General features: G+C 46.5%; 1 protein-coding gene across 1 annotated transcript in view; it reads left to right on the plus strand.

Annotated features, from left to right (window-relative positions):
• Positions 1–26,216, plus strand: part of POLE (DNA polymerase epsilon, catalytic subunit) — a 53,533-nt gene that overhangs the window by 17,116 nt on the left and 10,201 nt on the right. The window contains exons 18-37 of the mRNA XM_054996785.1: positions 231–333; positions 452–598; positions 838–983; positions 5,775–5,923; positions 7,547–7,639; positions 8,619–8,763; positions 10,588–10,745; positions 11,319–11,514; positions 12,049–12,263; positions 12,434–12,536; positions 12,698–12,778; positions 15,008–15,130; positions 17,105–17,323; positions 17,623–17,832; positions 21,616–21,759; positions 22,894–23,034; positions 23,344–23,497; positions 23,585–23,691; positions 25,142–25,318; positions 25,744–25,967. Of these exons, the coding sequence (XP_054852760.1) occupies positions 231–333; positions 452–598; positions 838–983; positions 5,775–5,923; positions 7,547–7,639; positions 8,619–8,763; positions 10,588–10,745; positions 11,319–11,514; positions 12,049–12,263; positions 12,434–12,536; positions 12,698–12,778; positions 15,008–15,130; positions 17,105–17,323; positions 17,623–17,832; positions 21,616–21,759; positions 22,894–23,034; positions 23,344–23,497; positions 23,585–23,691; positions 25,142–25,318; positions 25,744–25,967 (3,035 nt within the window). The remainder of the gene's footprint in view (positions 1–230; positions 334–451; positions 599–837; positions 984–5,774; positions 5,924–7,546; positions 7,640–8,618; positions 8,764–10,587; positions 10,746–11,318; positions 11,515–12,048; positions 12,264–12,433; positions 12,537–12,697; positions 12,779–15,007; positions 15,131–17,104; positions 17,324–17,622; positions 17,833–21,615; positions 21,760–22,893; positions 23,035–23,343; positions 23,498–23,584; positions 23,692–25,141; positions 25,319–25,743; positions 25,968–26,216) is intronic.

Raw genomic sequence — 26,216 nt, forward strand, 5'->3', positions numbered from 1 at the left:
GAATTTCCTCCATTGTGCAGGGGGTTGGACTAGATGATCCTGGAGGACCCTTCCAGTCCTATGATTCTATGAATTAGTAATTTAATAAATTCAGAAATTAGTAAAATACCGCTTGTGTGTCCATCCTCTGCTGCTGGGCCTGGTGTAAAGAACCTGGTTTCCCGGGCCTTAGAACTTGCTGCGGCCTCCTCTGCCACACCCAGTTTAGCCTGTCTCTGCTTTCTTTTCAGCCATCAGCTATGGTAGATGAGGCCACATGTGCTGCCTGTGACTTCAACAAGCCAGGTGCTAATTGTCAGAGGAGGATGACCTGGCAATGGAGAGGAGAATTCAGTGAGTGTTGTTGACCTCTGCCATTCACTCGGCTAAGCAAAGCTCCTTTGAGACATCCTTCAGCCCATATTGTACAGTTTATTTATGGTTGTCTTTCTCCACCCCACCACCAATGCAGTGCCAGCAAGCCGCAGCGAGTATCACCGAATCCAGCAACAGCTGGAGTCAGAAAAGTTCCCTTCTCTCTTCCCTGATGGCCCTCCCCGGGCATTCCATGAGTTGTCTCGAGAGGAGCAAGCCAAATATGAGAAGAAACGCTTAGCAGGTGAACCAATTTTAAATTCTGTATGCTGGGGCATATATGTGGGACTGGCTTGGCTTGGCTGATGTTGGTGGAGCTTTTTCCTCAAGCTGTCATCTTGAAAGTTGTGACACAACATGCGCTGTGCTTTCTCATGAAGTCTGTTACACTTCAACCAGTGATGGTGAGAAATGAATTCCCCCTGCTGCAATTTAGGAGTTGTCTGTTTTGGACTAAGCTCTTGATATTCCCATCTTGAACAGATTACTGCCGCAAGGCCTACAAGAAAATCCACGTGACCAAAGTGGAGGAGCGCGTCACCACCATCTGCCAGCGGGAAAACTCTTTCTACGTGGACACTGTGCGAGCTTTCCGGGACCGTCGCTATGAGTTCAAGGGACTACACAAGGTACTCCTTGTTTTCCAGATTTCTCACAGTGTGTTCTGCGACCTACCAGAAGGTGCCCTTGCCTTTGTAAAGATTTGTAGAATGGGCCCTTGTTGAGACTGTCAGAAGCTAAGGAGTCTGCTAGGCAATGAGTTGCTCTCCTGCCATTGCAATGCAACTTCAGAATAAAGCTTGAAAAAAGGTGCTTCACTGCATGCAGGGCCCCATGTGCACGCGCGCGCGCGCGCACACGCACACACACACACACACACACACTGAGCGTTGTGAAAATCAATGCAAGTTCTTTAAAAGCATGAGGTATGAGCGTAAGTTTTTAGTAGAATGGCAGGCTGTTGTTTTCACTGGCTACCATTCATTTGATCTTGTTAATTTTAGGAGGCTGTTATAGCCTTTAAAGTTGTTCATGTGTTTCCTTTCCAAATGCTGAGGGAAATCCACAAATGTTAAAACCACTGAACAAAATACAGCAGTCATAAAGCCAAGTCATCAGCAAGATACGTAACTGAGCGGTTTCTGTTAGCACAATAGCCCATACCTCTGCGCTGCTTTTTTGAAAGGGTAGGTCTACTAGATATCCAGTGAATTGTCAGGGCATATGGGTGAAAGCTATGCAAAATATTCAGCTTACTAGCCATGCAATAAATTACTTTTGGTGGGGTTGGAGGGGTAGAAGAACTTGTATAATTTTATCTGAGCAGTTGACTTCAATGTGGCATCTATCTAATAAATAGGTGATAGGATGGATTTAAGAGCCTCCGTTTGTCTGCCTAATGACATAGTGCAAAGCTAATACTACCATAGTGAGTTAGCGATACTCTTTACTAGGGATGTGCGTTTCGGCATTCAGAATGCCGAAAGAATGCCGAAATAAAAGTGTTTCGGCTTCTTTCGGGGAATGCCGAAACGTTTCGGGGAATGCCGAAACGTTTCGGGTAGCCGAAAGAAAAAAGCCGAAACGTTTCGGGATTCTTTCGGCTTTCTTTCGGCTTTTCAATGGGAAAATGCCTCCGTCTTCCCGGACGTCTGGGGGAGGCATTTTCCCACCGAATAAGCCCAAAATTGGTGGGGACCTTCCTCTAACCCTTCTCTAACAACCACCCAAGTTTCAGACAGATTGGACTTTGGGGGGCCATGTTATGGCCCCCCAAAGCAGGTCCCCCCATCCTCCCATAAGAAAGCGAAGGAGCAGCATATTGTTAGCATGCTGCTGCTAATCTTCTTCATTATTTCCTATGGGGAAAAAATGAAGAAGCAGGCTTCCTTTGCCAGGGGTGGCATTTTGCATGCAAAATGCCCCCTCACCCTCAGGGGCCCTTCTCCCACCCCTCCTCCCACCCCCCACCAAGGCTCAGCCTGCTCCCACTTGGGGGGGCCATTTCATGGCCTCCCCAAGTAGGTGCTCTAATCTCTACCACTGACAGCTGGGGGAGGCTTGTGTTGCCAGGGGTGGCATTTTGCATGCAAAATGCCCCCAAGCCCTCAGGGGCCCTTCTCCCACCCTTCCCCCCACCCCCCACCCAGGCTCAGACTGCTCCCACTTGGGGGGGCCATTTCATGGCCTCCCCAAGTAGGTGCTCTTTTCTCTACCACTGACAGCTGGGGAAGGCTTGTCTTGCCAGGGGTGGCATTTTGCATGCAAAATGCCCCCCAGCCCTCTGGGGCCCTTCTCTCACCCTTCCTCCCACCCCCCACCAAGGCTCAGACTGCTCCTACTTGGGGGGGGGGCATTTCATGGCCTCCCCAAGTAGGTCCTCTCAGCCCCTAAAGTCCACCCCTTACAGCCCCACACAAACCCAATTCCCCCCCAGCTGCCACACACAGACCCAAATCCCCACATTAGCCCCTCACAGACCCAAATCCACCCCCACCTGCCCCACACCCATAACCCCAGGAACAGGCTGGCAAAGGCCAGCCCTCTCCCTTTGTTCCCTATGCTGGGAACTTCTAAACTCTCTTTCCCTGGGCAATTCTGCACAGCCCAGGGGTGCCACAATGGTGGGCACACTTCTGAGTGCCAGCTGGTCCCTGTGAAAGAGCACCTGAACCACAGACACTCTCCCTCAAATTCCCCCACCACCTACAGAGATGGCTGGCCAGCCAGCCCCATTGTTCCCTATGATGGGAACCAACTGCACAACAAAGAATAAAACAAGAACAACACAAAATAAAGTTTTAAATTTTTTTTTCTCCCTTCCAAAGTACAAGTAGGCAAAGCATTATGACACATTACACCAGCAGTCCCCCACACAGAAAAATAACACAACTCACTTAACATCAGAGAATCACAAAGCATGATTCCTGTCAAAAACACTTTATTTCTTGAACAGCTTTAGGTTACACAGCAGGGGGGAACACCAAAGGGCATGGCAGCACTATCTTACACAAAAATAACACAACTCACTTAACATCAGAGAATCACAAAAACACAATTCCTGGCAAAAACACTTTATTTCTTGAACAGCTTTAGGTTACACAGTAGGAGGGCACAACAGGGCATGATAGCAATGTACTACAAAAAATGATACAACCCACTTCACCGTTTTTGACAGCAATTGTGTTTGTGTGATTCTCTGATGTGAAGTGAGTTGTGTTATTTTTGTGTAGTACACTGCTTTCCTGCTCTGTGGTGCCTTCCTACTGTGTAACCTAAAGCAGTTACAGAAATAAAGTGCTTTTGACAGCAATTTTTTGGGGGTGATTCTTTAATGTGAAGTGAGTTGTGTTATTTTTGTGTAAGATACTGCTTCCATGCCCTTTGGTGTTCCCCCCCTGCTGTGTAGCCTAAAGCTGTTCAAGAAATAAAGTGTTTTTGACAGGAATTGTGCTTTTGTGATTCTCTGATGTTAAGTGAGTTGTGTTATTTTTGTGTAAGATAGTGCTGCCATGCCCTTTGGTGTTCCCCCCTGCTGTGTAACCTAAAGCTGTTCAAGAAATAAAGTGTTTTTGACAGGAATCGTGTTTTGTGATTCTCTGATGTTAAGTGAGTTTTGTTTTAATTTTTCTGTGTGGGGGACTGCTGGTGTAATGTGTCATAATGCTTTGCCTACTTGTACTTTGGAAGTGAGAAAATAATTTTTTTAAAACTTTATTTTGTGTTGTTCTTGTTTTATTCTTTGTTGTGCAGTTGGTTCCCATCATAGGGAACAATGGGGCTGGCTGGCCAGCCATCTCTGTAGGTGGTGGGGGAATTTGAGGGAGGGTGTCTGTGGTTCAGGTGCTCTTTCACAGGGACCAGCTGGCACTCAGAAGTGTGCCCACCATTGTGGCACCCCTGGGCTGTGCAGAATTGCCCAGGGAAAGAGAGTTTAGAAGTTCCCAGCATAGGGAACAAAGGGAGAGGGCTGGCCTTTGCCAGCCTGTTCCTGGGGTTATGGGTGTGGGGCAGGTGGGGGTGGATTTGGGTCTGTGAGGGGCTAATGTGGGGATTTGGGTCTGTGTGTGGCAGCTGGGGGGGAATTGGGTTTGTGTGGGGCTGTAAGGGGTGGACTTTAGGGGCTGAGAGGACCTACTTGGGGAGGCCATGAAATGCCCCCCCCCAAGTGGGAGCAGTCTGAGCCTTGGTGGGGGGTGGGAGGAAGGGTGGGAGAAGGGCCCCAGAGGGCTGGGGGGCATTTTGCATGCAAAATGCCACCCCTGGCAACACAAGCCTCCCCCAGCTGTCAGTGGTAGAGATGAGAGCAGAGCACCTACTTGGGGAGGCCATGAAATGCCCCCCCAAGTGGGAGCAGTCTGAGCCTGGGTGGGGGGTGGGAGGAGGGGTGGGAGAAGGGCCCCAGAGGGTTGGGGGGCATTTTGCATGCAAAATGCCACCCCTGGCAACACAAGCCTCCCCCAGCTGTCAGTGGTAGAGATTAGAGCACCTACTTGGGGAGGCCATGAAATGGCCCCCCCAAGTGGGAGCAGGCTGAGCCTGGGTGGGGGGTGGGAGGAGGGGTGGGAGAAGGGCCCCTGAGGGTGAGGGGGCATTTTGCATGCAAAATGCCACCCCTGGCAAAGGAAGCCTGCCTCTTCATTTTTTCCCCATAGGAAATAATGAAGAAAGATTAGCAGCAGCATGCTAACAATATGCTGCTCCTTCGCTTTCTTATGGGAGGATGGGGGGACCTGCTTTGGGGGGCCATAACATGGCCCCCCAAAGTCCAATCTGTCTGAAACTTGGGTGGTTGTTAGAGAAGGGTTAGAGGAAGGTCCCCACCAATTTTGGGCTTATTCGGTGGGAAAATGCCTCCTCCAGGCGTCCTAGAAGACGGAGGCATTTTCCCTTAGAAAAAAGCCGAAAGAATGCCGAAAGAATGCCGAAAGCCGAAAGCCGAAAGAGATTCTTGTTTCGGCTTTCGGCTTTAACGATAGAGAATCTTCTTTCGGCTTTCTACTTTCGGCTATAGCCGAAAATTTTTGGCTTGCACACCCCTACTCTTTACTTCATTTCTTTGTGCTTAAACTATCTCTAACCTTTCAGCTGAACTGCAGCACTTATAGTGCATTCTTAGGCAGAGTTGCACCTTTCTAATTCCATTGGCAGTGGGCATAAAAGTGTATAACTCTGCTTAGGATTGTACTATCAAAGTAATTTTGTGTTATTAAAGAAAGAGCACTTACACTTTTACGTTCAGAAGACTTACCACCATAGCATAGCGTTGGCTGGATTCTGAATCCTGGACAGAGATTATGCCAATAAATTACAGCTTTGTATCTGGCCACATGATAAATCACTAAGGGTATTGGTGTGGATGGTTGGAAGCAGCCTGTGGCTTGGAGGGGTTGCATGTCCTTTATATCTGCCTCTCCCAGGTGTGGAAGAAGAAACTGGCTGCAGCGGTGGAGATGGGTGATGCCTCTGAAGTGAAGCGCTGCAAGAATATGGAGATCTTGTATGACTCCTTGCAGCTGGCACACAAGTGCATTCTCAACTCCTTTTACGGCTATGTCATGCGAAAAGGGTGAGTGAGGGGTGGAAATTCATGAATGCATGTCTCTTTTAAAGGAAAGCAATAGCCATAGATGTACTATCATCTTCCTCACAATTTAATGGCTGGCTTTTAAAAGACAGAGAGAAATTTATTTCTAAGCACTCTCTATAATCCACTGCTAGTTCACCTGTCCTTCTGTAGTATCTTCTTGGGGATTTTCCACACAAGAACAGGCTTGTGTGATTTCCCCTATGGTGCTGCAGCTGCTGATACCGCACAGTGACGTGATACATGTCCTCATAATTTTCTTGCCTCAGTTTCCTGGCAGAAGGCACCATCCCTAGGTGACAAAGACTTTTCCAGGCTGTTTAAACTGGCATTTGAATATTTTTATAACAAACTGTATATCAGGTTCACTGAATTGCCAGCTTTCTTTTTTTTAAGTCTCTCCTTTTGTTGCAGAGATCTGCCTTTTGCTTTATATCTATGCAATGAAATGGGGCAAGAGACTGACTCTTTTAAAATAAGTTGGCAATCCAGAGAACCTGAAACACAGATTATTACAATAATATTCAATTTCTGATTTTTAAAAAAAATGGGTTTGGGAAAGATTGGAGAAAAGCTGTGGAAACTCTGGGAGGCATACAAATGCAACACATTTCATAGTCACCATGCTATACCAGCTGTCAACCTTTTGGTCATCCTTGATGTAGTTTACAGTTACTGTAATCTGTTCATAAACAAATCATTTGCCCAGCGGAAGATCTGGGGCAGAACCTCCTTTTCTCATCAGTCTTTCGCCAGAGAATAAAATGGCCAGAATTTTAATGCTCTTGTGTAAAGCCAGGGTGAGGACTCATTTCAAATACTGTGCACAGTTCTAGTTGGCATATCTCAACAACTTTATTGCAGAGATGGAAAAAGTATAAAAGAAGGCAACCAAGATGATCGAGGTTGGAGAACCTTTCAAAAATGGAAAATATGAAGAGTCTGGGACTTTAGGAAAAAGAAGGCAGGATATGGTAGAAGATTATAGAAATTATGCATGGGATGGACAAAGTGGTAGAAAGAACTTTTCTCCATATCTCATTATACTAAAATGCAGAGACATCCAATAAAGTTGATGGACAATATGTACAGGACAGAAAAAAGGAAACACTTATTTACTTAGTGAGTAATTTACTGCCAGTGGAGGTAGTGCTGGCCACCTGCTTAGATGGCTTTAAAAGGGGGTTGACAGATACATGATGGATAGGTTCCACAATGGCTACTAGCCATAGTTAGTGAAAGGAACCTCCTTAAAGTGGAAGGGAGTAGGAAAAGAGGAAGACCTAAAGCTTGATTCAATAAAAAGAAGCCACATCCTCCAATTTGCAGGATCTGAGCAAGTCTGTTAATGATAGGACGTTTCGGAGGTCTTTCATTCATAGGGTAGCCATAGATCAGAGGTGCCTTGATGGCACATAACACACACACACCTCTGATAAGCAGTACTAGGTGGTAACAACAGGGGGAGGCCTTGGCCACTGTGTCCTGTTTGTTGGCCCTTAAGGGTAACTGGTAGGCCACTGTGTGAAACAGGATGTTGGACTAGATGGTCCAGTGATCTGATCCAGGTGGGCTCTTCTTATGCTCTCTTTACTTCCTTCCCAGGGCTCGGTGGTACTCCATGGAAATGGCTGGAATTGTCTGCTTCACTGGAGCAAACATCATCACTCAAGCCAGGGAGTTGATTGAACAAATTGGGTGAGCAGTTCAGAAGTTAGCTGAGATCAGCTCTCTTTTGGACCCTCTTTTTTAAAAATTCTCCTACTTTATTTAGAAAATGTCCAAGTCACTTTTCCAGAATCATAAAAACAACAACAAATCACTGGCAAAGAATCCTAATGAAGAGCTAATTGCTATGAAGGTGCGATGATATTTTATTCCACTGTGAGCATTTCTCTTCTGCAGCAGCTAGTTCTTTTTCTTTTTTTCTCCTGTTTTATGGTGATGTTCCTGTGCTGTGTTCCATCCATAAGAAGAAGGTTTTGTTTTGGTCTGCACACTTTATAAAAAAGAAACAAACTTCTTGTGTGGGTCAGATACAAGAAGGACAATAATAATAATAACTGTGTTTATGTACTGCTTTTCTAGACCAACTAGTGCTCCACTCAGAGTGGTGAACAAGGTCAGTGTTATTATTATCCCCACAAAAAGCTGAGAAGCTGGGGCTGAGAGGAATAACTTACTCAAGGTCACCTGCAGAGCTCATGGGCAGTAGTGGGATTCAAACCAGCTGAGTGCTGATTTGCAGCCCAACCTCTTAACCACTATGCCACAACAGCTCTGTCTCTGGATGATGATGTCTTTCAGTTTGGTGTAGTGGTTAAGAGTGACAGGACTCTAATCTGGAGAACTGGGTTTGATTCCCCACTCCTCCACTTGAAGTCAACTGGGTGACCTTGGGTCAGTCACAGCTTCTAGGAGCTCTCTCAGCCCCACTCATCTCACAGGGTGATTGTTGTGGGGATAATAATAACGTACTTCGTAAACCGCTCTGAGTGGGTGTTAAGTTGTTCTGAAGGGAAGAATATAAATCAGATGTTGTTGTTGTTGTTGTTGTTGTTGTTGTTGTTGTTGTTATTATTATGTCTCTTTGAGACTTCCGGCAGCATTAAGTTCTTGCAGCAGTAACATGTCGTCTTGTCACCATCTGTAAATGCCCTCCTATTTATCTTTCAAGGAGACCACTGGAGCTGGACACTGATGGGATCTGGTGTGTCCTTCCAAACAGCTTCCCAGAAAATTTTGTTATCAAGTCAACCAATGCCAAGAAGCCTAAAGTGACAATCTCCTATCCAGGTGCAATGTTGAACATTATGGTGAAGGTGAGGAACATTATGCCTCAGTCATAGGCACGTTATGCCTGCAAGCCATCTTTTGAGCCTTTCGAAAATGATGTTCTGCAAAAGGAAGTGGCCTGTAATAATAACATTCAGTTTATATCCCGCCCTTCAGGACAACTTAACACCCCCCTCAGAGTGGTTTACAAAGTATGTTACTACTATCCTCACGACAATCACCCTATGAGGTGGAGCTGAGAGAGCTCTGAGAGAGCTGTGACTGACCCAAGATTACCCAGCTGGTTTCGAGTGGAGGAGCTGGAGAATCAAACCCGGTTCTCCAGATTAGAGTCCCACTGCTCTTAACCAATACACCAAACTGGCTCTTTTGCACTACACCAAACTGGCACCAAACAGCTCTTTTCAGGTCTTTAGACCTTAATGAGGAATTCATCTCTGAAGCTACTTTCTATCACTCTCATAACAGAAATAAAAACTTTCTTAGTGCTGCCACTACAAGAAACTTATAAAGAGATGAAAGTGTACTCCTCTAGAAACAAAACCATCTTTTTACCTCTTTAAGGACTCTTCCTCATGTTAACAACCCAAGATTTTTCCTGGCTGCCTACTCCCAATTACCCTGTATATAGGGGAGCCCTTAGGCATCTTGCAATTCAAATCTACTTTCTGTTTATACCTTAGTGTATGTTGGCCAGGTTAGACTTTTATAAAGGCACAGAAGAACCACCATAATTCCAAACACATTTACAAGTCATATCAATGTTTTTGTTTTCTCTTTTGTTCCCCCCACATAAAGGACAGTGTTTTCTCATTCAACAGTTGTAGGATTCCCCCCCGCACCCTGGGTAAAAGGATTCCAAGCTAATATATTTTGGTGGTTTCTTTTTGCCTTTATTTTAGGACAGCCTGGTTGTCTTCCTGGCTGTTCTCTATTAATCTATGAATGGCCATTCCACACCCAAGGAGACTGGAACAATTTTATCTAGAGCTTTTTGTAGACCTATGAGAGGCAGTTTTAGGTTGCCCTCTGAGTTTCAGCAGAGTCCTGATTAAGCATTTATCTTCTACAATATTAATTTTTACGTGGATACCTGTGGAATGAGGTGTCATTTCACTGCAGTGTGGAGAACCATTTTTAAGTGGTTAAGATAAGTAGAATAGCTTGGGAGGGGTCAGTGGCAAACATGCTTTTCATGCAAGAGTCCCGGCTCAATCCTTGGTGTTTTCAACTAAAAGGATTTCCGATAGCAGGACTGGGAAGGCCTGAGAGTTTGCAGAGCCATTTCCAATCCGAGCAGATAATACTGGGCTAGATGGTGTGAGGTGGTTTCATATGTTCATTGTTTAGGTCCTGTAGAGTCACCAAGGAACCATCTAGAATTCAACTTGAGTTCTTCGAAGGAAGAATTATAGTTAAATTATAAAAACTTAAAATGCATCTTGATGTTTCCAGAGCAAAAAGAAATAAAGTTTCTAGAGTGGCTTAGTTTGCATAATTCATTCAGGAGCCATGGCTGGAGTTCTGATGTTTGCATTCCATCGCTCCCCTTTCTGCGAAACATCTGCTGCCTGGACTGTGTCTGGTCTTTCTGAAAGTATCTTGGTATTCAAATGCTTCTGGGCTTCCCTGAACTTTCTCTTCACCCTGCCAGATTTTTCCCCCTCTCGGGAGGTGTTGGAAACAGAGCAGCCAGACAGGACTAAGCTGTGGCTGCAAACAGTGGTGTGCCTTGTCACCCACAGTTGGATTTCAGTCCATGTTCTTGGATTCCCAGGCCTTTAGTGATAACTTATTAGGATGCAGAACTGGAAATGCAAGAAAATAAGTCTGTTGGTCTCTGCTTACAGGAAGGGTTCACAAATGATCAGTATCAGGAGCTGGTGGACCCAGCCTCGCTCACCTATGTTTCTCGCTCAGAGAACAGCATTTTCTTTGAAGTAGATGGACCGTATCTGGCAATGATTCTGCCTGCCTCCAAGGAAGAAGGCAAGAAGCTGAAGAAAAGGTAAGCTTGAGGAATGCTCACAGATAGTAGGGCAGGTCCATAATTGGCACCAAGCAGGAACGGGACAATGACAGGACTCATTCTCAAAACATTAGTGATAAATAGTGAATAATGGTTGTTGTAAGTTTTCCAGGCTATATTGCCATGGTCTTTGTATTGTAGTTCCTGACGTTTCACCAGCAGCTGTGGCTGGCATCTTCAGAGGTGTAGCACCAAAAGACAGAGATCTCTCAAGTGTCAAAACTCAGTTTTGACTCTCTCAGTTTTGACACTGAGAGATCTCTGTCTTTTGGTGCTACACCTCTGAAGATGCCAGCCACAGCTGCTGGCGAAACGTCAGGAACTACAATGCCAAGACCACGGCAATACAGCCCGGAAAACCCACAACAACCATCGTTCTCCAGCCGTGAAAGCCTTCGACAATACATCAAATAGTCAATAGATGGGGACTTGGAGAGGACTCTTGCCTAGTCTTAAAGTTGGGATCTCTTATATGTCCCAACATATCACAGGCAATTTGGGGTTAGATTCCAGTCTTGTGAAAGCTGATGTATGTGATATGCCCCCACCTAGATACGCTGTGTTTAATGAAGATGGTTCGCTTGCTGAGCTGAAAGGGTTCGAAGTAAAGCGGCGTGGCGAGTTGCAGCTGGTTAAGATCTTCCAGTCATCTGTGTTTGAGGCTTTCTTGAAGGGCACCACCTTGGAGGAGGTCTATGCATCGGTTGCCAAAGTGGCTGATTATTGGCTTGATGTCCTTTACAGCAAAGTGAGTTATGCCATAGGAGAATTGTGGGTTTGACTGTGTTAAAGCAATGATGATTCCATGACTCGATATGAATTTAGGCAGATTGGGAGAGGAAGGACATGAAGGGATGAGCCAGTTCTAGGCTTTCATAGCCCTTTCTTATATGCCCAGGATAATGTCAATCGCCACTTTGGGGTCAGGAAGGAATTTTCCTCCAGGCCACATTGGTAGGGGATCCTGGAGGTTTTTTGCCTTCCTCTGTGCACAGAGCAGTGGTCACAGAGGGGAGGGAGGAAGGGAGCTGTGAATTTCCTGCATTGTGCAGGGGGTTGGAATGGATAGCCGTTGGGGTCCCTTCCAGCTTTATGTTTCTGAGTTTCTAAAGAAATTAGAATTTGTATTTGTAAACAGCAGCACTGCTTTTCACTTAGAGGCTCAAAGTGATTGGCAAGAGTCAGTGGAGTGCCATGTGTATTTCAAGGGCCAGTTTTCTGCCTGTGAGCAACATCTGCAGGTCTTACAGCTGACAACTGTTTACCATAATTTTCTTCATAGGCTGCCAATATGCCTGACTCAGAGCTATTTGAACTGATCTCTGAAAACCGATCCATGTCACGCAGACTGGAGGATTACGGAGAGCAAAAATCTACCTCTATCAGCACAGCTAAGCGCCTGGCCGAGTTCCTGGGGGACCAGATGGTGAAGGATGCAGGTCTGAGCTGTCGATTTATCATCTCTAAGAAACCAGAAGGCTCCCCAGTCACTGAGAGGTATATCAAGGAACTGAAAAAGGCAGAGGTTTCATGGGGGCAAGGGGGGGGTGAAACACAGGCGAAAATAAGGGGCTGAGGCCCATATCGGTGGTGATGAACAGGCCTGGAGGGGGCTCTCTGCATGTCTTTTGGGTGAGTAGTACTTATGTACTCTTTGGTTTTCCCAGGGCCATCCCACTGGCCATTTTCCAGGCAGAACTCTCAGTACGAAGGCACTATCTCCGGAAATGGCTCAAAAGCCCTTCCTTGCAGGATTTCGACATCAGAACGGTAAATAAATTAGGACTTCCCTCCATGTTTGCTGTTTTCTTGGGGTTTCAGGGTTTCCCGTTGTTGATGGCACTAATGCACAAAGGGGTTTTTCCCCCTACACAAGTCTGTTTCTTTGTTCTCGCTGTGCTTAACCACAGTTCTCTGTATCTTGATTGCAGATCCTAGATTGGGACTATTATATTGAGAGACTGGGCAGCACCATCCAGAAAATTATCACCATCCCAGCTGCACTGCAACAGGTGACTGGGGAGAAGGGCGAATGGTTAGTGGGAACCTGGGTTTCCAGAAGGGCCCTTATAGAGTGACCCCCTATTAAACTCTGCTGCCTGTAGTCTAATATTTGTTTCAGACCTGAAAATGTAATGTGTAGACTGAGCTTTCCCACTCATTTCAGAATGGTGGGGGTGCTACACACGGAGCTGGTTCCTGCATGGTAATGAATGGCACAGCCCAAATTCACAAGAGTTCCATGCATTTGTGGGAGCCCAAATGGATCTCTGGATTACCACATATTCATACAGTATCTGTTGGCCATCCTACTTTAATGATGCGGTCAGGATTGTTTGCAGTCTGCATCCATTTATTGTGCAATATAAATCTAGGTTTCTACATAATTTGTCATTCAAGTTTCTAACCACTTGGTGGTTGGGGCTGTGGGGCCTAGATTGTGGCTTCCAACCACGAGGGAGTGCCTTCGTTCCTAATTAGTTCCATTTTTATTTTATTTATATTATTTCTAGTTGCCTTTCTCACTAAGACCATTAATATGGTCAATGGCTGGGACACTCAGTAAACAATACAATAGGGTATGGATAGCAGAAATCTGAATACAAACGTAAATCCAAATACAGAGCCAAAACAGTGCTGAAATAAAACACAAGCAATTTGACAAGACATATTAAATGATGCAGAAAATAACCAGAAGGAGCATACCTACAGCAACAGACAGTGTAGTATTGTCTCTGCAGTCTCTTTATCACAAACCTCTCTCTCAGCCATTTCCACACAGCACAGCAGTCCTATTGCCTGTGTGAAAAAAACTCTCATTTTGCATAGTTTGTGGAAAGCCAGGAGAGTAGGAGCTTTGCTGACCTTCTCAGGCAGCCCATTTCACAAGGTGAGGGCCACCACCGAGGAAGTGTGGCTATAGGCAGCTGTTGATTTTGCCCATTTGCAGGGTGGCACCTGCAGAAGACCTTGTTCCGATGAGCGAAGCTGCGGTGGCAGATCAGAGAGAGAAAGGCAGTCATACAGATATGAGAAACCAAGGCCATGAAGGGCTTTGCATGTGGTAGTTAAAACCTTGAATTGAGCTTGGTAACTGATGGGCAGCCAATGGAGTGACAGCAGAAGGGGGGTAATATACATGCTCCACCAAGATCCTGATAATAATTCAGCTGTGACATTCTGTACCAACTGGAGTCTCAGAAACAACTTTGAAGGGAGGACCTATATACAGGATGTTACAGAAGTATAGTTTGGATGTTACCATGGCATGAATCCAGATCAGCCATATCATAATAGGAGGCCACTTTCTAGGCTAGCCTGAGTGGGGAGAAGGTCTTTTTTTGAAGCTGCATTAACTTGCCTCTCTACCAGCGGAGCTGGATCTAGTATTCGTCTCTCAAATGAGTCTGCAAGTCTGAACCCCATCGAAACTGGGGAGCTGAGTATCCTTCAAGATCTCTGCCTTTCCAAACAGCGTCACTTCCATCTTGTCTGGGTTCAGTTTCAGTTTGCTTGCTTTCAGCCTTTTGATCATAGCTGTCAAGCAGTGACTCAAGACCTCTATAGCATCACCAGGAGACTTGGATAGTAAAATAGAGAGCTGGGTATGGTCTGCATATTGATGATAACCAGTTCCATAGCTACAAATGATTTTTCCTAAAGGTTTCTCCTAGAGCTTGTAGTATTCCCTATCATGGAAAATTCTATACAAAGAAAAGTCATATTAAACAAATTGTGTACTTCTCTTTATTTTGAATCTCCTTTAGCACTTTAAATATAATCAGTTAAAGAACTTGTACACCTTACGTTGTTTTGTTTGGGTGAGCAAAGTCCTATGTAACATTGGCTATTTACTGCAAGAAGAGCCAAAGTGCAGGTTCCATCTTTTTAAAAACTGAACTATTTGCCAAGTCTGTGTATATATACTAAATATAAATGAAAACAAAGATCCTCCAGATTCTGTACCAATTTCCACGTGCTTGAAAGCATAGTATATTCCCAACCATGTCTACACTTTCAGAAAATAGTTCTGCATGTAGGATTTGGGTAAAGAACCTAAAATTGGCACGTATGACTTGATTAGCACGTGATTTCTTTGTTAGTACATGGGAACACTGGAGGTCTAGGAGGTGGTTCTGTGCATTTTTAGTAGTGTTGACTTCCTTCTGCTCATGAATAGGTAGAGTCCTGGCAGAGTTAGAAAAAACCTGCCGAAAAAGTAATATACAGTTTCCTGGCAGGTGAAGAACCCAGTTCCTCGCGTCCGACATCCTGACTGGCTGCACAAGAAACTCTTGGAGAAGAATGATGTCTACAAACAGAAGAAAATCAGCGAGCTATTCTCTAGTGAGGGCAAGAGACAGGTAAGCAGATGCGCATATATGTGTAACAACTTCAATGCTTTTTCCCCCTGTAAATGAAAAGCAGCCTCAACAATATGAAGTTTTGAGTGAATGGTTTTCAGAGGGCTTTTATCTATCATTTTGATCTGACAGTCCCTCCAAGGATCTGAGCAGTGCATATGCTTCTCTCCTCTTCTGTTTTATCCTCACAACAACCCTGTGAGGTAGGTTAGGCTACGAGAGAGAGTGAGTACAAGGTCCATCTGGCATGTTTCATGGCTGAGTGGGATTTTGAACCCAAGACTCCCTAGTCATCATCCATTATTATAATCCCTACACCTGCTCTCTCTTCAAACTCTGCTTCCATGATAAAGGCTGGCCTGAATTACTACTCCCAATTTGCTTTGGAGGCTGGGCTATACAAATGATGATAATAATAGTAACATTCAATACTGCCCTTCGGGACAACTTAACGCCCACTCAGAGCGGTTTACAAAATGTGCTATTATTATCCTCCTAACCATCACCCTGTAAGGTGGGTGGGATTGAGAAAGCCCTGAAAGAGCTGTGACTGGCACAAGGTCACCCAGCTGGCTTCAAGCGGAGGAGTGGGGAATCAAACCCAGTTCTCCAGGTTAGAGTCCTGCTGCTCTTAACCACTACACCAAACTGGCTCTCCTGCTTGATCAGTTCCAGCAAGAAGAGGTCTATCCCTGTCTCTCCTCCCCCTTCCCCTTTTCTGGCTCCACTCTCCTTTAAAGCAATAGGGCTTTCACAGAACCTTCCAGTGCATGTGGGCTCAGACCCTGGTGGAAGAATGTTCTGCCTCATGTCCACCATGTACACACAAGGAAAAATCAGATCTAGCTATCAGGATGGGATGGAGTTTCTAAGGTGGCTCTGGCAAGGAAGGCCCAAGCATCCTACTTGGGAGTTTCCTCTTTCTCCGTTGGTACCAGAGCTGATTCTTCTGAAGAATTTCCCCAGAAGCCAAAGCCCTGCCGAGCAGAGCAACCATCTGGGGGCACTGCTAATTGGCCACATAATCAAAGAGCAAAGTAGCATCTGGAACTAAGCATGGGATGTGCAGATAGGTCTCTCCTACAGTCCAGGGCTATCTCCTTCGCTTCCTCTAGTAATGGATGATTACCTCCACCCAGTGTTTGTCACCAGAATATGCTTGGCCCAAATATGTTCCATGCTTGGCCCTTCTCCCCATTTCTCCTACTCCATGAAAGAAGAGAGGTCTTCCTTCTGCTGTTGTCTAATTCCTAGTATCTCTGTGACCTTTTATCAGTCAGTCCAGCTCTTATGAAGTTGCAGACTGCCGTGCTGGTCCGAAGTAAAATCCAAAAACAAGAACAAAATTCACATAATACCTTTTATTAGAACCAACCAAAAATGACACAAAACATTGCAAGCTTTGAAGCTTACCAGAACTCTTCATCAGGTTGGATGATACAAAAGTAAACCAGATCTGCAGGATGAGAGGGAGCAGATGTTTCAGGTAGTGATCTTAAAACTTGTACTCAACAGCATCCTGTGCAAAATGCTGACGAGGTATGCAGGTTTAAAACGGCACTGGTATCAGGTTGCACCCCTGGATTTCTGGAATCAAGAATAGATTTCTTCACCAGAAACAGAAAGACACAAACAGTCCAAATGTCTCTCATGATGCAGTCTAGTTCTTTGTTCATATAACTCTGTCCAGGTGGGTTAATTACCACCCTTGTTCCTCTCCATTGTTCATAAAAGGGGTATACCGCCAGTGATATCCCACCTCCCATTTCCACTTCTTTGTTCAAAGTTGCAGCCTCCTGAAGCCATATTTAGATGCTCAAGGCTTTGTGGGTGGTTACAGTTTGCCTGCAAGATAATACAGAAATGAGGGTAGGGATTCGTTTTTTGGGGAACTGGGATTATCAAAGCCTGGAAGGCTCCTTCATGGCCTCCTCTGCCAGCTGGATCTACCTTACTGCTGTTTTTTCCTCTCAGGTCACTGCCAATGTGCCACAGGAAGGCACCCCATGCACACAGGCTGCTGACATGGAGGATTTTGGGATTGCCAAGCCTTTGCAGCCAAGGGTTCCCATGTCGAGCAAACGGAAGCGCATCCCTACGTCTGAAGAGAGCCAGTCACAATCTCAGAATCCGGAATTAACCCAGTCCTGGAGGGAAATTCTGGGTCCACCCCCACCTACTGGCACCACGAAGGCAAGCGATGTGATGGTGGTGGTGCTGGGGTAGCCACCAGAGGGCAAAAAGCTCTTCTTGTGCCTGCGGCATTTTCTTGAGAAAGTGGGATCCGAAGGGACGCAGAGACCCCCAGTTCTCTCTCTGGGTGTATGCCTGTGGCTTGTCCAAATGCGGGGGGTGGAATTACCCCAGGTTCGCTGTGTGGTTACACTGTAACTTGCGCCATCTGCCATTCTCTGATGCATTCTCCACATTAGGATTATTAAAGAGTCTGGTTCCCTGCCTACAGCTGCTCCTCTCTGTCTTTCTCCCCACAGGAGGAGCGCCTGGTCTGGCTGCGGTACCACAAGAAGAAGTGGGAGCTGCAGGCTCGGCAGCGCCGGGAACGCCAGAAAAGGCGGCGGTTGGCTGATGGCGAGGCAGTCCTGGGCGGGGGGCTGATCCGGGACGGCCCTTCCACTGGGCTAGGCAGCTACTTGCGCAGGACGGCGCGCAGCATCTTAGACATGCCCTGGCAGATTGTGCAGGTACGGCGTGTAGAGGGAACCCTTGGCAAAGAAAGGAGTGCGAACGGTGATGCTTGGCTGCAAATGGCCTGCTCTGAGCATAACAGAGAGTTGGCAGGTACAGACTGAGGAGAGCTTCTTCCCTAACCTTAGGCTAGAGCTACTGCGGTGTGATGTGGCAAACTGATAGGGTCTGGGTCACTGGTTGCACTCATGTTTCATTCTCTGGTTCTCCCAGCAAGTTGCAGTGGCTTCAGGAAGAGGGAAGCGGGTCTGGCATCCTTTTGTTCTCCCCCTTTCTTTCTCTTCCTTCTGTTCAGATAGAGTTGCCTGTGATTCCTCCTTAGCCTCTCTATTCCTTTGCCTTTTACCAACAGTTCTCAAGGTGTGCCTGTTTCTCTTTCCCTACTTGTGTCCAGACAAGAGTTTCAGTTTTCTTTTTGTCTCCTGCTTGTAAGTTCCAGTAGCACAACCAACCATTTCCCGCAAGCATGTCAACTCCTACCCCACACCCAGACAGAGCCTGTTTGAATAAGAAAACCCCCAATCTGAACCTCTCTCTTGGCATGAACTGAGTAGATGACCCTAGACAAGCCATGTTCTCAGGTCCCCACCTGCAATATGACAGTGCTGCGGAGGAGGACAGGAAGCAGCCAGGTGAGAATCCCCCTTGCCAAGGAACATTTTTCTTGAATGCTCCGGTGTGTCATCCTCTGTGGGCTGCTTTTGGAACCAATGTTTGGCTGAAAATAGGCCTATTTAACTGAGCTTTCTAAGGGGTCATTGAGGATATTAATGTATAGGAAAGTGCTTTGAGCTTCCAACAATTACTATATAATGCTAGTAGTTGTGATAAAAAATAATACTAACAAACTAAATTAGTCCTCCCAATACCATTAGATAATCATTATTATCTTGTTCCTGAGTAAGCCGACAAAGCCAGAGAATACTCTGCAGGGATGCTGCATATCAGCACCGCACCCCACCGCCACCCAGAAATCCTCCATCTCTATGCCTGGGTCTTCTCCTGTAACTGTGGGAGGAGAGAAAATGCACATTTATTTTGTACATTTTTATCCAATCCTTTTCTTCTATTTTATCTTCACAACAACCCTGCAAGGTAAGTTAAGCTGAGCGTGTGTGACTGGCCCAAAGTCACCCAGTGAGTTTTCATGGCAGTGTTGGGATTTGAACCCAGATCTCCCAAATCCTGGCCTCTTCTCTGCAGTGTGAGGAAGTTTCTGTAGGCAAGCAACAATTCAGTGCCACTGATAGCTGGCTGTTCAGTTCTTAAAGGCTGTTCCCTGGAGGCCACACTGGCTGCCTTGCAGCACTCACAAATAGCTTCCGTCTCTGAGCTTGTATCTGGAAATTGGGCATTGTTTTAAAAGGTATCTGAGCAAACAGTTTAGTTGGGCAAGGAAATTTGCTGGCGCCTGAGCTATCTGAGGGCATCACATCCGCTTAGTTAACAACAGAGTGTTACTGTGATGTGTATTGTGTATTTGCAATAATAATATTAACAGTGTGCTTATATAACACTCTTCTAGACAGAGTGCCCAACTCAGAGCCACGAACGAACTCAAGTGTTGTTATCCCTGCAATACAGCTGGGGCTTGCCCAAGGCCACCTGCTGAGCTCACGGCAGTTGCGAGAGTCAAACCAGCAGAGTGCTGACTCAGAGCCCTGCCACTTAACCACTATGCTACAGCAGCTCTGAGCAGACCAAGGGCCTGCCCTTATTGGCCTTGTATGATTAGGTGTCCCAGAAAGTTTTTGATTTCTGTTTGTCACTGAGAAGGTTACAATAGGGCAGTGATTTTCAGCCTTTGCACATGACATAAGTGACATATGACTGGAACAGAGAGACCCAGAGTTGTGACCTCACTGGTGTCAAAGCCTGGACTGCAGAGCAAGAGAACTGGCAAACTCATGCTGAGAACCAGAAGGTGTATCTTAATGTGTAATGAGCCAAGGGGCAGAGCCACGAAGAGCAGCTCCTTACTGCGGAGTGTGCTCTCCTTGTCTTCCTGGTGCTGCTGGCATGCATGCAAAAAGAAGCAGTAGCCTGAGAGTCACAATGAGTAGTTTGGAGGCCACTTCTGTAGCTACGTGTTTTCAGAATTTTTCAGTAATAGATAGCTAGAAAGTAGAGATACGAAGGCCCCAGGGGCCCATTTTGTACAGAGCTGTTTAATTCATAGTGTAGGCTAACCTATATCTGTGTTTCACTTTTTTCTTCTTCTTTTTTTCCCTTTTGTGCTCAGTTTATTATTGCCACCCCTTTCCCATCTTTGGGTCAGGAGGCCAGTCTCATAAGGAATCTTTCAGGCAAAGCAACATTCAGTATTATGGCAAGCATAAGAATATCGGCCCATGTACTTTCCAGGACTGTGACCAGTGTTCAATGTCTGTTTTAAAAGTCTGTTACCAAACATTAAAAAGAAAATGTATTCTAAGTTATTTTGCCATTGTTTGTGGAAAACAACTCCAGCTGTTTTCACGCTGGCCCCATAGAATAAGCAATGTGTAGCAGGTAATGCCTAGTGAACAGGGGTGTGCACCCCCAAAAAAACCCTGGCCATCTGAATCTGGGTTTTAAGGATTAAAAAATCCAAGATCTCTGAAATCGATGTCAGATTCCCTGATCCACGTTAGAGAGTTCTGGATTTAACCAGCCATTATTCCTTATGGGGGTTAATGTCCGGGAGGGTGCTGGGGGGGCATTTTGTAAGCAATCACCACCAAATTTACACCTAATTGTCTAAAAATGCCCCAAATTTTAGGGAGATTGGACCCCAGGATCCATTTCTATGGGCCCTTGAACAAATTGCCCCCAGACACACTCCATTGTTTCCTATGGAGGAAACATTTCCAAGCCTTTTGAACTGTGTGGCTTTGCACACACACCCCTGCCCGCCTTTGCTTGGGATTCTCTGGTTCAATATTCCCTTGCAAGCTTATTGTTGCCAAACCAGAGAATCCTAATGTCAAAGCAGAGAATCCCTTTACTGAAGCAAGAGTGCGGGGGTGAGGCTTGCTGAACCATGGAGTTTAAAAGGCAGCCAGCAGCAACTTTAAAGGAGCTCTTAAGGAGCTCAGGAGGGGGTGCAGAATGAGATGGGAATCCACCCTGCCTGTTGCCTCCTCCCCAGCCCCGCCAGCCTTGTGCAGCTCTCCTGCCGAGGTGCGGAGCTCAGCTCAGCTTGGCTTTGTGCTGCTGCCCTTCTTGCTCACTGCCTACAGCAACTACCTGCTTCCTCCTTCCTGGCCCCAGCAGCTTCACACCACTCTCCTGCAGCACGGAGCTTGGCTCATCTTGGCTTCCTGCCACTGCCCCTCTTGCTCATTGCCTGCAGCAGCTGCCTATGACTTCTTGCTACCTCCTTGCCAGCCTCACACTGCTGCTTTGCCTCTGCTGTGGCTGCCTGTGGCTGCGTACAGCTGGATAATCCTGCCCAGCAAGTCCGGGTGCCTGATCCAGGGTTTGCCCTGGGGAACCAGCAAAGCCAGATTATGCCAGATCAGCTTTTTTGCCAGTTTCCAGATCTAGATCACACACCCCTACTGGTGAAGACTTCTGTGTGAATCAGAGAGCTCCTATGTTGAAATCACCAAACATATTTTAAACCTTTTTTAGGAAATATAACTGATAACAGCAACTGCTGTTTGGGGGTGTGGGGATATATATTATTCTTTTGCTGCTTCCAGCTTTCTATGGGTGAAAAGGTCAAAAATCACGCCTTCAAAGTGGACCTTGCCTCTCCTGGTGTTAAAAGGTCTCTAACCTGCTCTCTCTCCTAGATTGCTGAGACCAGCCAGCCAGGCCTGTTCAGGCTGTGGGCTTTGATTGGAAGTGACTTGCACTGTCTTAAGCTTAACATCCCACGTATATTCTATGTCAACCAGCGTGTCCCTAAACCAGAAGAGAGCCCCGTCTATAGGAAGGTGTGTTGGATCACTTTGCTTTCCTTTCAGATTGTAGCCTGAAGATGGATACAGTGGAGATGGGCCTTCTGGGCTCTCTGTCCGTAGCTCGATCCAGCTTTTGATAATCTTAAAGCCTAGAGTTGTGCAACAGTCTGTCAGACACTTGAATACGCTTGTTCTGCAGAGCTTGGAAAGGACAGATGGCCTTGACTAAGGGCCATGTGTGTTGCTGTTGAAGGAGCAAGGCATGCAACTGCTGTTTTTGTTTGCTGTTGTGTGTTTTCTGTAACATTGGCTGTCAATCAGTCCTCAGTCCCTGTAGTAGAACTTACCTCATGTCATGGCATCGGGAAGCTTTGTGTATCTTGATCCACACTCCCCATCTTTGGCTGCTAGATATGTACGGGCAGGGGCATGAGCACTGTCACGACATGAGGGGCATTCTTAATAGATGTGCGAGACAGAGGGGAGTAAGTGCATGACTGCCACTTTTCAATAAGAGCTACGCATTTAGCAGACTGTGTAGCAGGTTGGCCCTGGAGCTCCTACAGCGAGATGCAGATGGGGTTCATGTCTTATTCCCTGACTGCCACAAAGGCTAACCAGGCCCTGTCTGCTTGGAGAATCCTGAACCAAGTTTAGAATCCATCTTAGAACAGAACTGTATGATACCCAGCAGTTCACCTGGTTGAAACTTAGGCAGGTTTTCAGGGCCTTTCCAGGATTCTAAAAGATGGTGCATCTAGTGTGCTGACAGCCAAGCAGATTTCTAGACGACCACCCAGCTCCACCCCAATTCTGTACCTCTGCCCCATTGGATTAAGCCCCAAGCCAGAAGGGAAGACTTGATGTTCTGCCATTGGAGGTGAAGTACGCTCCCTTTCCTGAATTTTCTTCCCTTCTTGCTAATCCATTGTTGGGCTTCTGTTGAGCACGGGTGAGTTCATACAGTTTCATAATTCAGTCCACACGTCTTTCCCCTTCTTTGAGCTGTTCAGCAGAGCCCCGGAAACCTTAACGCTGGGGAGCTTTTTAGGAATCATTCCTCCCTGCTGCCACAGGATGGCAGGGGAGAGCATGATAGAGTTCCCTGTTGCCCTTGAAACATAAAAGCTAGCTTGTAGAACAAGAGTCCTTTCATTCTCTTGACAGGTGAACAGAACTCTTCCTCGCTTGAACCTGGTCTGCAATTTGTATGAGTACTCTGTGCCTGAGGATATGTATCAGGAGCACATCAATGAGATAAATGCCAGTCTCTCTGCCCCAGACATCGAGGGGGTGTATGAGACCCAGGTAACCTGTTAGCTTATCTGATTCTGAAGGGTGGTGGAAGTAGGCAATCAGACAGTAGCTTTGTTTGTTTTCCCAGAAACAGCCATAGTTGATTGAGGAATTACAGCTTGGGGGTACACACCAAAGAAAGGGAGCCTCCTCAAATCACTTTTGGCTCTTCAACAAAACTGTCATCTGTATCCCCTATAATTTTATGTGTCCCAGGTGTTTCACCCAGACAGTTAGAGCCACACTGCTGATGTGAAGGGTTGGTAGTTGAGGCCCATGGTGTGAATTGCGTATGCTTACGAGCTGGTTCCTCTTTCTCAGGTGCCATTAATACAGCGAGCATTGATCCGCCTGGGCTGCGTGTGCATGGTGAACAGGCATCTAGTGAGGCATCTCACTGGACGGGAGACGGAGACCATTGACTTGGAACACCTGGAGATGTGCTCTCTGGCCCAGTTCAGCTACCTAGAGCCAGGTAATAAGGAACCCAGTGGCCAGATGAGTGCTGCTGAGCTGGAAGCCCCTTCTGATCTGATACAGGAACTCTGTTCTGTCTGTCCAGGGAGCATGAAGCACATCTACCTGTATCACAACTCCCAAGGCAAGAAGGCAGTCTTTGGTCTCTTCATCCCATCTCAGCGCAAAGCATCTGTCTTTGTGGTGGACACGGTAAGATCTCGGGGAAGTGGGAGTGGAAGATCTGGTAGCTAGTTCATTTTGGAACCAAGACCACTGTAAACTTTTTAAGCTTTCCTGGAAAAGCCCTCATTGTGTTCAGGGCAAATGTTCCTTTCCTCTCTAGGGATGAACTCTGGAAAAAAATGGCTCTATAAGTTTTGCAGAAGACGCTGATTGGCTACCCTCTCCAGATATCACCAAGAGGGCTTTATCTTCCGCCGCACACCTGCCCCCTCCCCTAAGTCCCTAGAGTCATTTTGACTTTTTTAAAATGTTTGCTTTTGAAAAATTAATGAGGTGACGCATTAATGGATAAATGCTTGAACATTTATGCCAGTCCCTTCCTCCTCCTGGTATGTTTTTCATATCAGATAACCCACCCAAGCAAGGGGGAGAAAAGCAAGACTGGCTGTAGCATTTGATTTTCTTGAACACGAGCCTGTCAGTTCAGTTCAAAGCAAGGAGGAAGCCAGCCACAGTCCCTGATGGAGAGATGCACTGTGAGCTGTCTTAATAGTACCTCTCTCATCACCCCAGGAGCTGATGTAGGTAGGAAGTTGTGAGGTCTTCTGTTTTCCCCATTTCATTGGCATTCCAAAGATCTCAGTGCCTCTCTTGCTGTTGGTTGAGGGCACTCTGGTTCCTTGTCTGAGATACAGGCAGCACCCCAAGTGGTTTCTTAAACATGTCCTTTGTACAAAATTGGAACATCTTCTGAAAGGCAAAATAAAACCATTGCAAAGTTTTCCCAGCCTCAGAAAGTGAGAGCTATGGTCCAAGGTAATTCAGAAGGAGTCTCTGAGCCCAGAGGTGGTCATACCATGGGGCAAATGTCTCAAGATTGAGTGGGAGATAAATCAGAACAATCTACTGGGATGTTCTGTGCCAGCCTCACTGGTGTGAATGTGAGTTGCCTGAGAGCAGACTCCCATTCCTTTCCATAATGCTTGTGCGGGAGAATTGTCAAGCAGGTTTTGCCCTGTTTTTATTGAGCAGGCTGGGAATGGGGTCATATTTGGATTTTCTGCTCCAAGGCTCTGAAAAAATGCCCTGGACTAGTCCTGCACAGGGCAGTATGTATAAGTCAGCAGCGAGTGTCAAGGAGCCATGCAAAGTATGGGGGGGCGGTTTACCTGTGGTGTCCCCCTCTGTTCTTGTGATACTTTTATAGACTCCACTTGATTATTTTAGAGCTTTCATTACAGCCTGTCCTGATGGGTTTGGGAAGGGGGGGGGTGTTTGGACACCAAGTTTTATCATTTAAAGCCAGACACAGGAATTGTAACGTAGGCCTTGCACGTTTCTAGAGATCCTGCTTAAAGCCTCTGTACACTGATGGCTGCACACAGCATCTTGCGATACCTACAGATCAGATCTTTTACCTGCAGCTAATTCTCTCATGTCATTCCTTCCCTCGACTAACATTGCCTGTTTCAATTAGGTACGGAGTAATCAGATGCCGAACCTCACCACTATGTACTCAGCAGAGCACCAAATTATGGTGGAGAAGGTGGGCCGAGAACTGCTTCCTCCAGACAAGCACACTTTTGAAGTGCGGGCTGAGACAGACCTCAAGACAGTCTACAGGGCAATTCAGCGTCTTCTGCTGGGCTACAAGGTAAAACTAGAGACTTCAGTGCTGCGAAGCTTTCATCATTTGGTCCGAAGCCTCACAGGAAGGGTCTCTGAGAAGGCTAATGGTTCAAGTTGAGCGTTCCTTGTGCCATTCACAAAACACTTCTCATCAGAGTGGCTTGTATTGTGGTTCTCCTGTTCCTGACCTTCATCGCCTTGTTCTTGCTCCATGAGCATGCTGGGAAGTGTGTTAAAATGCCCTGTGATTTGCTGAGGCACAGGGGCATAAGCCAGGCATGACACACTCCACAGAAGGGCAAGGAAAGCAGCATTCAGAAGACAGATTCCGTGCCTTACCTTCCCTGCCTTTGTGGGGGGGGGGGGGAATCCTTGTTTGCCCCTTCTGCCTCGGAATATACTTTTTTCCTTCTGCTCCCACCATCCAAATGCTTCTTCCCTCTCTGTCAGGATGAGCGCAGGGGCCCCACCCTGATTGCTATGCAGTCAAATTGGGACTTGAAGAGGTTGGTGAATGGGATGCCTGTCTTTGAGGAGTTCCCGCTGGTTCCTATCCAAGTAATTGACGACATCAGCTATGGAGTCCTGGACTGGCAGCGCCACGCTGCCAGGCGCATGATCCGGCACTATCTCAACCTGGACACGTGCCTATCTCAGGCCTTTGAAATGAGCAGGTAGGCACTGGGATCTCTGGAGTGGGTGGTGGGGCCAGGCCACGACTCGGGGATAGATACAGACTTTGCATTTAGGAAGGTCCCTGGTTCAGTCCCTGGCAACGCTAATTACAAAGGATCGAGTAGTCAGTGTTGTACATGACCTCTGCTGAACTCCTGTTTAGATAGCACTATAAAACAAGAGCCCCGTGGTGCAGAGTGGTAAGCTGCAGTACTGCAGCCCAAGCTCTGCTCACGACCTGAGTTCAA

The sequence above is a fragment of the Eublepharis macularius genome, chromosome 13 (genome assembly GCF_028583425.1).
Source record: "Eublepharis macularius isolate TG4126 chromosome 13, MPM_Emac_v1.0, whole genome shotgun sequence".
Classification (NCBI taxonomy): domain Eukaryota; kingdom Metazoa; phylum Chordata; class Lepidosauria; order Squamata; family Eublepharidae; genus Eublepharis; species Eublepharis macularius.